This window comes from Acyrthosiphon pisum, chromosome A2 (assembly GCF_005508785.2).
Source record: "Acyrthosiphon pisum isolate AL4f chromosome A2, pea_aphid_22Mar2018_4r6ur, whole genome shotgun sequence".
NCBI classification, from domain to species: domain Eukaryota; kingdom Metazoa; phylum Arthropoda; class Insecta; order Hemiptera; family Aphididae; genus Acyrthosiphon; species Acyrthosiphon pisum.
Window position 1 is genome coordinate 74,913,852 of NC_042495.1, and position 13,626 is coordinate 74,927,477.

General features: G+C 28.3%; 2 protein-coding genes across 2 annotated transcripts; one reads left to right on the top strand and one right to left on the bottom strand.

The window, feature by feature from the left end:
* Nucleotides 1-3,679: 3,679 nt before the first annotated feature.
* On the top strand, nucleotides 3,680-8,071 carry LOC100158747 (Vap-33-1-like). The gene is given in 6 exon segments (NM_001161898.2): nucleotides 3,680-3,866; nucleotides 6,266-6,418; nucleotides 6,645-6,760; nucleotides 6,956-7,066; nucleotides 7,124-7,231; nucleotides 7,304-8,071. Coding segments are annotated over 6 exon segments (723 nt in total). The 5' UTR covers nucleotides 3,680-3,805; the 3' UTR covers nucleotides 7,478-8,071.
* Nucleotides 8,072-10,970: 2,899 nt separating this feature from the next.
* LOC100167671 (COP9 signalosome complex subunit 8) lies at nucleotides 10,971-12,587 on the bottom strand. Its single transcript, XM_001949967.5, has 2 exons — nucleotides 12,338-12,587; nucleotides 10,971-12,252 (listed from the first exon to the last, which is right to left on the bottom strand). Exons 1-2 carry the CDS (start codon nucleotides 12,376-12,378, stop codon nucleotides 11,721-11,723), a joined length of 573 nt encoding a protein of 190 aa, XP_001950002.1. The 5' UTR covers nucleotides 12,379-12,587; the 3' UTR covers nucleotides 10,971-11,720.
* Between the last annotated feature and the right edge of the window lie 1,039 nt (nucleotides 12,588-13,626).

Consider the following 13,626-nt stretch of genomic DNA (forward strand, 5'->3'; position numbering starts at 1 on the left):
AAAGGGTACGTTTTTGGTCGTATTAAGATGTATTAATGTCCACACGCAACTTTGGTCTTGGGGGGGGATTGACTCCCCGACCCCCCCCCCCCCCGTATGTACGCCCTGCCTATACTTAGGGTTTTCACAATATTTAAGGAGTATTCTGTGACCCGCATTCTTGCAGCGATTCCAACTTTAGTTTTTCAAATAAGAACCTATATTTATATATTTAAATTTTTCTGAAAATGTTGACTTATTGTAAACTGTAATTAAAATTTGAACGAAAAGTTTCTTAGTTATATTTTGCTTTATGCACGTAGATACTTAGAAATTAGAATAATAGTCTATTAAATGGTTACGAGCTCAGTAATTAGAACTAAGTATGCAATATAAAATTACTACTTAGTTAAGTTCGGACAAATTTTTAACATTACAAAAGGCTTGTGGATTAATATTGCAACCATCATTTTCAAAACAAAACTAAATAATATCATTTTAATACACTATTATCCATAGTATTTAAAGAAAAATAACTAGGAAACTTTTCGTTCAAATATCGATTATAATAGTCAATAGATAAACATTTTTAGAAAAATCATCCGATTCACAATTTGCATTAGATAATACATAGGTATAGGTTTTCATAATTCAATTTGAAAAATCAAAGTTGGTATCACAGCAGGATAATCCTTAAATTATGTGACATATATAAGTAGATACCTATTCAAAATATCGTCTTTAACTACTGACACTTAAAAATTAAAAAACATAATTTTAATATATGCATATTACATAATTTAAATATAAAAACGGTGTGATCATGTTTAAAAATCACCTGCTTGTATATAATCATAATTTGTAGTATAGTATTAGCTATATAGTAGGGGTACAGCCGTACAGAAAAAATAGTTTATACCTACATGTTGATGATGGCTGCACAACTTACAATATCTATAGATTATAAGTTATGTATAGTCGATAATATCGATATCAGTGGCACAGCAATTTGTAATGTATTACAAATTATTTTGTGAAATTAGATTTAAATACTACATTTACATTTATAAATGTGGACATTTTAACTATACGAAATAATTGCATGTATATTCAATAATTTTAATAATATATGTATTATTATTAGGTTTTTATTTTTATTCCATCATTAACAACTACAAGGTAGGTATATATTAGCGTGATTGTTAGTTTAATAATTTATTAGAAATTGCTTATGTTATATTTATTAATTTATTTTATTTATATTTTCTGATAAGAAATATTATCATATTATGAAACGAATGATTACTTTGATTTCCAAGGAAGAATTAGAGCCATTTCTTAAGTGAGGACTTCTGAAGATGTGCAATGATGATGATCAATTGAATGCTTTTTTAGGTCTAGTTAATTACTAAGGTAGTTTTTCAAAAATATGTCCACATTGGCTAGCCCGTTGTATACTAACAATATATTAAGAGCCTTGAGCTTTGTATTAAATTGTAAAGATTTTTGACCCATCAAATACAATTTTATTGACATTTATAGAAAAAAAAACTAAAAAAGTTGGAAACCGAAAAGTTCCGTAAACAGCTCAAAACAAATATTTTGAAAATGTTATGGTGTATAGAAAATGCCAATATAAGCATTCAGTCAAAATGTCATATTGTCATGCATCTATAACTTATAAGGTCATTTGTTATAGAGTTACACCAAAAACCAAAATCGATTTTGTCAAAAACTGATTTTGCGAAAAAATTTCCTTTATTTCTTTAATTTGTCATTTGTTTTTCCCGATACTTCAGAAAACTACTGGGAATTTTTTACTTTTGACCCGCCAAAATACCAACTAGATTTACTTTTCTATCAGCAAAGGTGCTGTTTAAGAAAATCTAAGCACTTTTACTATCCTAAAAGGTGATGACAGACACACACAAAAAAAAATAAATCATTGTAATTATAATCAACACATTTGTCCCTTCGCTAAGAATCTAAAATACAATCCGTCACCAACGTACTTATGTCCTCTTAAATTTTAATCCATAATTGTAATTTAATAGTACACGCAGAAACTACACGGCTAATAAACAAAAAGAAGCAATATAAAACTAGTTTCAAGTAGATATAAGCAGGAGTATTTATAGTATTTCGGTTTTATCAGTATTTTGTATAGTAGTTAGTTAGTTTAGTAGTAGGTAAATAGTTATAGCTTGTAATTTATAATTAGTGAATGGTAATAACTTTTTAATTAAATTAGATAAGATAATTTGAATAATATTTATTGAATTTGTGAAATGCAGACCATTGATATCATTATAGTACCTAAGTTTGTAACCATACAAATTTATAGTAATTACAATATAAATTATTATTAAACAATTGAACACCTTGAAATAATATACAATTATTTTATCGTATTGTCTATAAGTTCATTGGCTCTAAATTATAGATAGGTACTTATTGTTTTAATGTGCATACAAATTAAGTTAATTCTTCCAAATACCTCTATATACATCATAAATAATGGGTTTTCTATAAGGTATTATAAACCATTAATGCACCTACTTAAAAATTGATAGGATATAATAGATTGCTTGTCTATACTCTATAGACTATATAATATAGTATAGCCGTATATATAGGTACTGTTGTTGCCTGTTATATGTTAAAGAATGAAAACATTGAAATGATTCATTAAGAATTTAGAGAACGCTTAAGTTTGTTACATCAGTCTCTACGCGTAGACCACTGGAAAACTAATTTACGAATGGCTGTAATAATGACTGGAAATACATTTATAGCTGAAGCCTGAATGAAATAAAAATATTTTTGAAAGTGTTCGTAGTCTTTTAAGTTGTATTCAATATGACAATTGTATTATATTATGTACCTATAATACTAGTCAAAATGACAAATACTGAAACACGTTTTAAAAGCCATCATAGCAAAACATGACATGATATGGGTTGCAATGATACAATATTCTCTAAAAGCACTAATAAAGATAACAAAATAATAAATATTTTATTTTAGACAACTCGTCAACTATAATAAGTAATAACTACAAAACTAGAGTAGCCGGTCGCACTGTTCACAAATTGTGGAAAGCCCGCCAAGTCACCGGACATGGAGGCAGCTTTGGGCGACCACGGTTGCGGTATGTCACGGTTTTTTCATAACCTCATAGCAACAGCTGGTGCTGGTGTTCCAGTCAAACAGACGGTTCTACTTGTGAGTTGTGTTATTGTTGTTCTTTTTTTCTAATCATCAAGTTTTCCTCTACGGACTACGGGCTCTACCACGGCTCAGGGCTTTACAACTTTACTCATGCGCATTTGTCAACTAAACTACCATAGTGATTTTCAGGTTTCTTATTTTCAATAATCTTTTCGGTCTCGCGTTGCCCAACGTCTGCCGTACGATAACGTTTCAAATTCCGACCGTCTAACCTAAGACATTCTGCTTCGACGTACGGACATACTGTCCACCGGTCGGTCGTTTGTCACTTCCGTCCTAAACTTGTGTATGTGTGTGTGAGTGTGAGTGTTTGTGTGCATACCGTACTACTGTGTGGCCCGCGACGTTTTGCAGCGTTCGCGCGACCGTGTGTGTGTTTCTTGCGTTTGTGTGCGTGTTCCTTTGAGGTGCGCGCCCGCGCGTGTGTGCAAACTCATATCGGCTATCGCTTAACAGCGGCTTAGCGAGTAGCTACTCGAGCAATATCAGCACCATCCACCATCGACGCCGCCTCATCCGGTTCATTCTTGCCTGCGAACAGACTTGACGACAGCTTCGCCACCGTCTTGACACCACTCATCCCGAGCACAAAATCATGTCGTCCAGGATCGAACAGATACTATTCATCGAGCCGCCGCACGAGCTCAAATTCAAAGGTTAGCAACACTCGGCATAAGACACCGATAATTCGGGAGTCTGTATCCGTCCAGTCCCAAATAGGCCCGTCGAGTTACCGAGATGAACTCGGTGGGCCGGCTTAGTAATATATGGCCAAAAATATTTGAATACCCCAAACTCTGAACACTGAAATATGAATAACAATAAATAATGAATATTTTGTTAACTTTTTTAGGGCAGGTACAAATCCTAAAACTCGGTGGGTCAATACCTTGTCTATCCGGTGCTATCTATGTCTGTGTGTACTATTTTGGTAGAGAATCCTTCTGAACATCTTTTCTGTAAGACTGTAAATGTCGAAAACCTTTGTAGCTACATAATTATGTGTACTGAGGAACACGGTACATTGCACGTCGTTATTCCAGAGTCTAACGAATTGGCTTAATGTACTCAGTGTCGGTTTCTACCACACATCACTCGTTCTTTATTTTAATCATCTATTTGATTGTTATTATTGACACCCTTATTGAAAGTTTTCAAACCATTTGTTGTATGTTGTGTAACTTTTGATGTAAATCAAAAACATCTATTACCTATGGTGTTATTTTTTTTTTTTATCAGTTTTAAGTTATACCTAAGTTTAAGTTGCCTTATGAACAACATTTAAGTTGTGTTATTTCTACATAGTAGATGCCTAGTTTATGTTTAAATTGTTACGTACATTAAAAATTAATATCCATTACTTAGATCTTCATTCGTCCTACTAGGTAAAATGTACCGTCTACTTGGTAATCATTTATAGTTTCCCCAATACCTACTTAACCTTACTATAATTACAAAAACAAATTTAAAATTTAGGTAATGCTTTAATTGTTTTTATTTACATACCTATTTGGATTGTGAGATTGTGTACTATTGTTAAATAATGATAAATAAGGGAAAAAATATCAATATACCTACCTATGTTTAGTAAATTTGGTTTAGTTTTAGTTTTTCATAATCGAAATTTTGTAACTTGATATAGGTAGGATAACCTAACTTGGGCACCTATTCTAATTTAATACCTAATTTTTTTCAAATATTAGAATTATGTAAACCAATTTTTACTAATGATTATAAAGATATTTTTATGCACTTCAGTAATATTATGAAATTGTGTAATATACCTATTTACATTTTACCGAGCATTTTACACAGAATTAGTGTAACATACAAAATAGTTCAAACTTCAAAGAATAAATCATTGACATAATATTATAGCCTAACCTAAAATGTAAATTAAAAAGTATCATAAATATTTAATATTGAAAATTATAATTGTATTTCTAATTTGAATAAATAATTTGATTGATGAAAAAAAAAATTAAATTAAAATCTTAGTAAATATTTATATTTATATATTTTTTTAATCGCCTAATTTATGTTAAGTACCTAATAAAGTAATAACAAACTAATTGTAGGTAGTCATGTGATTAAATATTTAAGAAACGGACTAAGAATTATTGCTTAGTAAACTATAAACATTATACTATATACAAATACAATATTTATTAATTTGCAATGATTTTAATACCCAACAAGTAATTATCAGCTATTAACTAACATATAAAATACTAGCAGTATGATTTTATAGATTTATAGATAATGTAACCACAGTTAAAATTTGTATATCTACTATTATAATTAAAAAATGCTCTATAACTGAAACCAATAAAATTTTAATCTACCATATTATTTGCAATATATTATACTATATTATATACCTATAATATAGTTGAAGAATATAATTTATTTGTGATTTATGGTATGATTTAAGACTAAATGGAAATAAAAATAAATAGTTTGGTATGTAAAAAGTTTAATATTTTATAAACAACAACAGGAGCAACAATAATTTTAATTATTGTTTTATATTTTTATCTTATCATACATTTTTAATGCGTGGCGTAAGGCTAGGGCTCTGAACATTGAATGGCCTAAAATATTTTTAAAGTTAAAATTTAATGTGGGTATCAAAAATAAATACAGCTGTTTTTATTATTAACTATAAATAGTTAAAATATATAAACTGTTAGACCATCATTTTCACAATAAAATAATTGATTAACTATTAAGGCTCAGTGGTTGGCCTCAGTCACTAACGTGTTCTGACTTCTGAGTCTCTGAGATCAAGCATAATATGCGGGCGTCGCTAGTCCCCGGATTGTTGACCACATACAAGTGTTCCTCAACCAACCGTATACCTCTACAAAAACGCTAATGGCCATAGTTGCCGATGCTAAAAAAAAATCCCATTACCAACATGTACCTATGGTATAAATTTTGTAAATTAACCAATTATGAGTTTAAGTGCAATAGTAAATCTGCAAAATGTGCTTATATTTACCCACTTATTATTCTGGAAAAGTTATTACTACAATTTTAAATGTAATTTTAGGTCCATTTACTGAACCAGTTCAAACAATAATGTCTCTGAAAAATCCAAGTGATAAAAAAGTGGCTTTCAAAATCAAAACTACTGCACCTAAGCGTTATTGTGTCAGACCAAATTGCGGTGAACTTGCTCCTAAAGAAAAGGCGGAAATTTCAGGTACTTATAAACAAACGTGCATAAATAATATTTTTATTGATTTGCATTGAGATCTTTAAATTAACAATCCTTTTCATAATTTTTTTTTCCCTTTTGTTTGATTTATTTTTATTACCAAGCTTAATTACCATTTTATATTATTTTAATGAACCTTAAAAATATTTTTCCTCAATATGATTGTTCTAACTTGCGTTTTGTTGGTGTGTGTTATGAATTTGTTATCCAGTAATATTGCAACCATTCGACTATGATGCCAATGAAAGAAATAAACACAAGTTTTTGGTACAGACTGTTGTTATCGATCCTGTTTCTGACTATGGAGAAGATGGCAAAACTTTTCAGGTTACTTAAATCTTTTGTAACGATTCTTAAGTCAAAAAATATTTACAATTTATTTTAAACAGATTAATAAAATGTATATACCTATATACATTTTATTTAATTGGGTTTTCGTTTTAATTTTTTGAATATAGTTATAGTTTATCTAAAACATTAATTATATTTAAAAATAAATAACAACTATTTATTTTATTATAGTGGAGAGATGTTGAAGAAGGTAGAATAATGGATTCTAAATTAAAATGCTCGTTTGAAATGCCTACAGTCGAACAGTTATTAGAATCTAAAAACATTCATGATGATACCACAGTAAGTTTTTTAATTAGTCCAACATTTCAAAAATATCTCAAACATTTTATTTAACAGGCTGTATTAGAAACAAATACTGAAACAGAACTACAAAAAGCAGCCACTGAAGTAAAAGAATTACGTGAGGAAGAGACAATCTTAAGACAAGAAAATATGAAATTGAAAGTGAGATATTACAATTTACATTTTTTTTTTAAATTCCTAAGTTGTTTTTTACTTTAATTTTATGCATCATAGGAAGAATTATTGCAGCTTCAATATGAAATCAAAAACCAGCAATCTCAAAAACGTTCTGTTGGTGGTAGTCAGCATTTGGATATGCAAAACAGAAATGCCAATATCGCTCTGATGGTTGGCGTGGCGATAGTAGTTGCATTGTTGGGTATTATCGCTGGAAAATATGTATTTTAGTAAGATATTTTAATTTTACGTTTGAAAAAGAAAAACATTTAAATTTGAAAATAAATATATAATATTAATTTATAAAACGAAAAGCAAAAATTGTATTTTTAATTTTTAATGCAAATTCTTTGTGCATAGTCCTACTGTTAAGGTCCATAAAAATTATATATTATATATATATAATTAAGTTGCCATCAATGATTATAATCCAATGTCCTATAAATATTCATGCGCATATTAATTTGGAAAAATATATAAATAAAATCCTTTCTTTATGCACAGATCAATTAGCTTATAAGCCCATTATGGTGCAGGTAATTATTTAAAGATTATTTGGTTATTGTTTTTTCTTCTGTGAAAGTTATTTTTTTTTTAGTTTGTTTGAATTTTTAAAACTGGTAAATATCTTTAACAGCTAAATGTATTGGATTACTGTTATTCTCTCTTTCTATCTTTTTCTAATAGACTAATATTGTATACAAACAAAATGTACTATCTTTATTCTAAAACATGTGTTTTATCTGTCAGTTCTGACTGTTTGTATTTAATTTTTAATAATAAATTATTGTAATCTTGTATGTATTAACATCAAGCTCTTATTTATTGGTTTTTACTCGTGTTCTTATTATTACTTTTTTAAATATTTTTGTGAAAATATATTCATATTGAGAAAAACATTGTGTTATTTACCAAAGTGAATGAAACAAAATAATTAAAAACTTAATAATAGAAATTATTGTGAGTTCTATAGAACATAAATAATTTTGTTTTAATCTAAATTATGTGTTATGTACATATTACACATATATACATGAAATTAGTAGGTACTTGAATAATATTTACATTTTTAACATAATTATGACATGTTCAAAATTTAACAAATATTAAATAATGATTAAAATGTAACAAATATCAACAAATTATTGTACATATTTTTTAAAAAACTCCTTTATGACTTAATCACATTTTATCTAGAAATATAATTAATATTATACTACATGACATTAATGTATTTGTTCTACTAATGATTATTGTATTACAAATTTATTACAATTGAAGTAATAAAAATGTACCATAATATTTATACTTTTTGACGTAATAAAAACTAGGCACAATATTTTGTTCCACTATCAAAACGGTTTAATTTTCAGAAAAATAACTCATTAAGTGAATGTCTACAATCACATGTACTGTATCCGTTTTTCAAACAGACAACATAGAATATTTGCCTTTAGCGTACATAACAATTCATTGTGTGTTGATAGCTTTTATAGTAGAGTGAATTGATCTGTTATCAAAATTAAAGGTAGATCTAAGTGTTCTCTTGTTGGTTTTTTACAACATTTACATTTTATAATTTTAGTATTTTACATACTTAACACGTTGACTGCCATGTGGCCGCCGGCGGTCATTTGTAAATTTCAAATTGTATGTTTTTGTGACCGCCGGCGGCCACAGTTGATCATTACTAATACAATAATGCACCCAAAAAAGTGCCGTGGTTTGGCGGGAATCATTACAAATTTTTTGATGTAATAAATGTATTTTTTTTATTTTTTTTATATTTTTAAACTTTTTTTCAAATACGTATTATAATATACAAATTTGGAATGACACTGAAAAATATACTTGGCGTACAGATGATGCATAATCGTGTGACCGCCGGCGGCCGGTGGCGGTCAACGTGTTAAAAATCATAACTGGTAACTTACTTAAAAGTTAAAATATCATAAACAGATAACGAAATGTTCTTACCTTCAAGCTTAATAATAGGTCAATTCATTCTAATATTAAAGCTTAACATCCAAGCCCAGATTAAGGGGGGGGGGGCATGGCCCCTGAGTCTTGATACCTAGAATTTATTTAGGGGCTTCAAATTTGTTCAATACTTTTATCTTTAAGGCTATTCACTGCATAAATCACCTAAAAAGAAATCGATGATTATTTAACAAGGTAACAAGCTTGTGAATTATAATTTATAAATAGAGCGATACATTATTTATTGTTGTGTACCTAATAGCTATATATATTTATTGTATCAGGTACCTAGTATTAAATAATATAATGTAAGTCATTATTTTATTTTCGTACAGGGGCCTCATTTAAAACTGGCTCCTGGGCCTCAAAATGTCCTAATCCGGGCCTGTTAACATCACAAAATTAAAATTGCCAGACATACATTTCGGTATGTTATATGTTAGTATAACTAACACTGACTGACAACACATTTGGGTATTCATTTGGGTCTTCTGAAGCTCTCAAAAAAACTATTCCTAGTCTTTTAATATGATAATTACTTTTGGTCCATAGACACCAATCAAAATTGGTTATTTAATTACTATACATATTCTTTGTTATACAATATTTCTTAATTATTAATAACTGACAAGAGATAATTAATAATTAATTATAAGTGAAACTGGCCATAGAAATATTGTTCTTCTCCTAAAAAATACAGGTATTTGAATAGTAATTAAAATATATTAAAATAAAATACTATTAATTTATTTACCTAATGAATGCATTTTGTAAATTATTAATATTTTCTGTCCATACTTAAATTATAATATATATATACATGTTTTTTTAGATTCTGATCGAAATTTATTGATTTTACAATTATTTGTGTCTGTTTATCTGTTATCACCGTTTGGGGCAGTAAAACTACTTTGATTTTTTTCTACAGTATCTTGTTTGATGGGAAAGTGAATCTAGTTGGTGCATTCCAGAAGTAAAATTGTCGATAGTTTTCAAAAGTGGAGGGAAAAATAAAACAATAATTTTTTGGTGTAATTTTAAAACAAACACCATAGATACATGAAATGTTCACTGAATGTTTATACTAGCATTTTCTATACACGATACAATTTTCAAAATATTTTTAGCAGTGTACAGACATTTTCAGTTTCCAATTTTTTTTAGTTTTTTTTTCTATAAATCTTAATACATTTTTATTTGTTGGATAAAAAATGATGATGTATTGTTACAATAGCAGTTGAAAAATATTAAAAATACATAAGCACAATTTTTTTTATAAGCATTTAGAGTTAGAATTCTTACAGTTACAAAATGTATTAAATTTAAATTTTAAAAATGTATAAAATGTTCAACTTTTACAGCTAAGGATTGGAAATTCAAAATAAGGTTCCATGTAAATAGGTAAATAAATGACTTTTATTTACATATTACAAATGGTTATAATTTGTAAACATTTTTAATTTTTTTCCTTACAAGGTAGGAAACTGAGGTTGTGTTAACTTTAATGTTAGTGGTTTAAGTACATAAATATTATAATAAATTGTTAAAAACTAGATTACTTATTACCACGGCTTTAGATAGTATCTAAAGCCGTGCTTATTACTTAATAATATTATAACATTTATGAAATAATTTTGGTAGGGATATCTGATAAAGCCTGTGGGTTATGAGACCTATGGAGTTATCCTTAATGCCTAATGTCTATTAAAAAATCAGATAATCTAATAAATAGTAAAATAAAATATTTTGTTTTCACATATTACTATGTTTATTTTTTTTTAAAGCTTTATAAAAATATAATAATCAATAGTATTTCACAAAAGTATGAATCTATCACAATTAAAAATATAATATTAACTAATATTAAGTAGTTTTACATACAATAAGTTATTTATTCATTACTTAGGACATAATTTGTTAAGGCAAGTAATTAGTATGTGTTCATTAAACATATAATTTAAAGTACTTTTAATTTATATAATTTAAATGTGTCCGAGGTAAAGTAATAGATTAAGATTGTATTTATTTGAAAATAATTAAAAGATTATTAATTGTTTGTGAAACTTTTTTTTGATATTGCGAGGGTTGATGAAGTATTAAAATTATGTTTTTCTTGTCTTTTGACCTCCCAAAAATTCTTTTATGAAAAGTTCTGAGATAATTAGAACCTACTAAAATAATTTTAAGTATGGATGTTTAACTTTTAAATGGAATAGTTTTTATATCTACAATGTAGTAGATTGTATTTAACATGACACATAGTAATAAGCACTGTTTATTAACATCGGAAATTATGTTTTATGTATAAATATAAAATAAAAAAGAAGATGAAATTTATAAAAGATATAAATTTAATATAATCCTTATGTATAGATTACATTTATATACACTTGACACAAACATTATTTGTTAAAATTAATTTTTAACCAAGATATTTTAGTAGACTGGTTAGGATCAGCCTTAAATTGATTAAATACACAAACAAAAAACCGATTCAATTTTCAATATAAGATGTAAATGATGATAGAGTCACTAATCTGTCCAGAATTTCTTGACTACCACCTAGTCCCAAATCGGGTTCATTGATTGCTATCGGCAAGACATATCCATTTCTACATGTCCAACCTTCACTCTCCACTATTCTTTCTGCTTGTTCTTTGTCTACCCCCATGAACGTTTGAAATTTGTCAAGTTGTATGTTTTCGTAGTGCATGCTAATGAATTTCAATGTGTCCTGTTGGATGCGACGCTTGATTGCAACCATGATGGGCTCAAGTACACTAGACCATTTGCAGTCAATCAGTTCATATGCTTGTGTGTAGTGTTTCGTCCAGAGGGCTTTGCCAATCGACCAGACTTTATGCAATTCGGGATCGGCCTTGACTGGTTCGGGCACACGACGCCATAAGAACTTTGCGGCACACAGTTCGTTGGTGTACAAGTAGGCAGAAAACAGTTTGGTGTACTGTTCGGCCGTCAGACAGCCTTCTTGGATCTCGTCGTTTTCTAGCTCTTCGATGACAAAACTGAAACACGGACAGTAATCGACTATAATAGTGTAGTGAAACCTCAAACCATAAAAAAACTTAGACGACCATAAGCTATGCCTACCTGACGTCGAGCGGTTCGGAGATCATGTTCTGTGACGGCATGGCGTAAGTGACACTGACTAGTGTAGGATACTATACTATACTAGCATATATTATGAATATTATAAATTATACCTATTATTATATTATGATAATATCAATATCCAAATATTGAGTATTCAAGTTTTAACAGTTACACACCGAAGAAATTGGAAATATCGTCAATACTCAATAATGTCATCATCCGAAAATCTAAATATCTAATATCTAATCATACAATTTTGTGATTGTTTTATTTAATGATAAAATATGGTATTATCCATGGGGGCAGTCGTCCGAAAAATGATAAGGAAGGTTTAACTTTGGTTTAACCTAACCAAACTTCATACAACAATATTAATTACCAACACAACAAAAAGATATCTTCTAATTAGACCGTGATTACCAAGGTCGATACAATTATTATCAGACCCGTGTGGTCATCCAGATTAGGGTAATAATAAATTAAATTAAATTAAAAAATAATCGGATAAAAAAAGCCATTGATAAAAAAGCTATGGATAAAAATGAAACGGATTTATTTTGAACTTTTGTGCTACAACAATAAATTTAATACGATGTATTATTATTCATTTTAAAATTTAATGTAATTAATACAATTTAGAATTGCTTGTGAAAACATATCTGTCAAATATTCATATTATCATAGAACAAAAATAATAATAATTGAAATGAGTCAAAAATGTTATTTATATTAATGTAGTCATATTGTTACCGATAAAAATGTAATATTATTATGTAATTATGTATAAAAATATTAAAAGAAATTAATATAAAATTAAAATAATCTTATTGTGTAACCAATTATAGCTGTCAAATATTCATTTTTTTTAATACATTTTTAAGCAGAAGGATGATTGTGGCCTACTAATTTTGAAAAACAATGGTTCCACCCTTCTGTTTGGTTATTTATTTGATTTCAGTGGGCATTCTAGCTTCAGTTTCTATATCTACTTTAGAAACATTTTCCGTAATTATTTCCACAGGATTTATCATACTAGAAATAGTTAATTGATCCTTCATTTTCTGTATACATTTGTACTAACATTTATTTCTTCTGTATCAGGTACACAATTATGAGGATATTTATTTACATGATTATTATGTTGCGATTCAGTATACATACTACATTGTCCCCGTATACTTGAGAGAACCCGCTTTCATACAATGCCATGTTATTTTATTTTTTCCTAAATGCTGAACGACATATATAGGTACATATTATGACCATTAAAACAAATTGTAATGCCT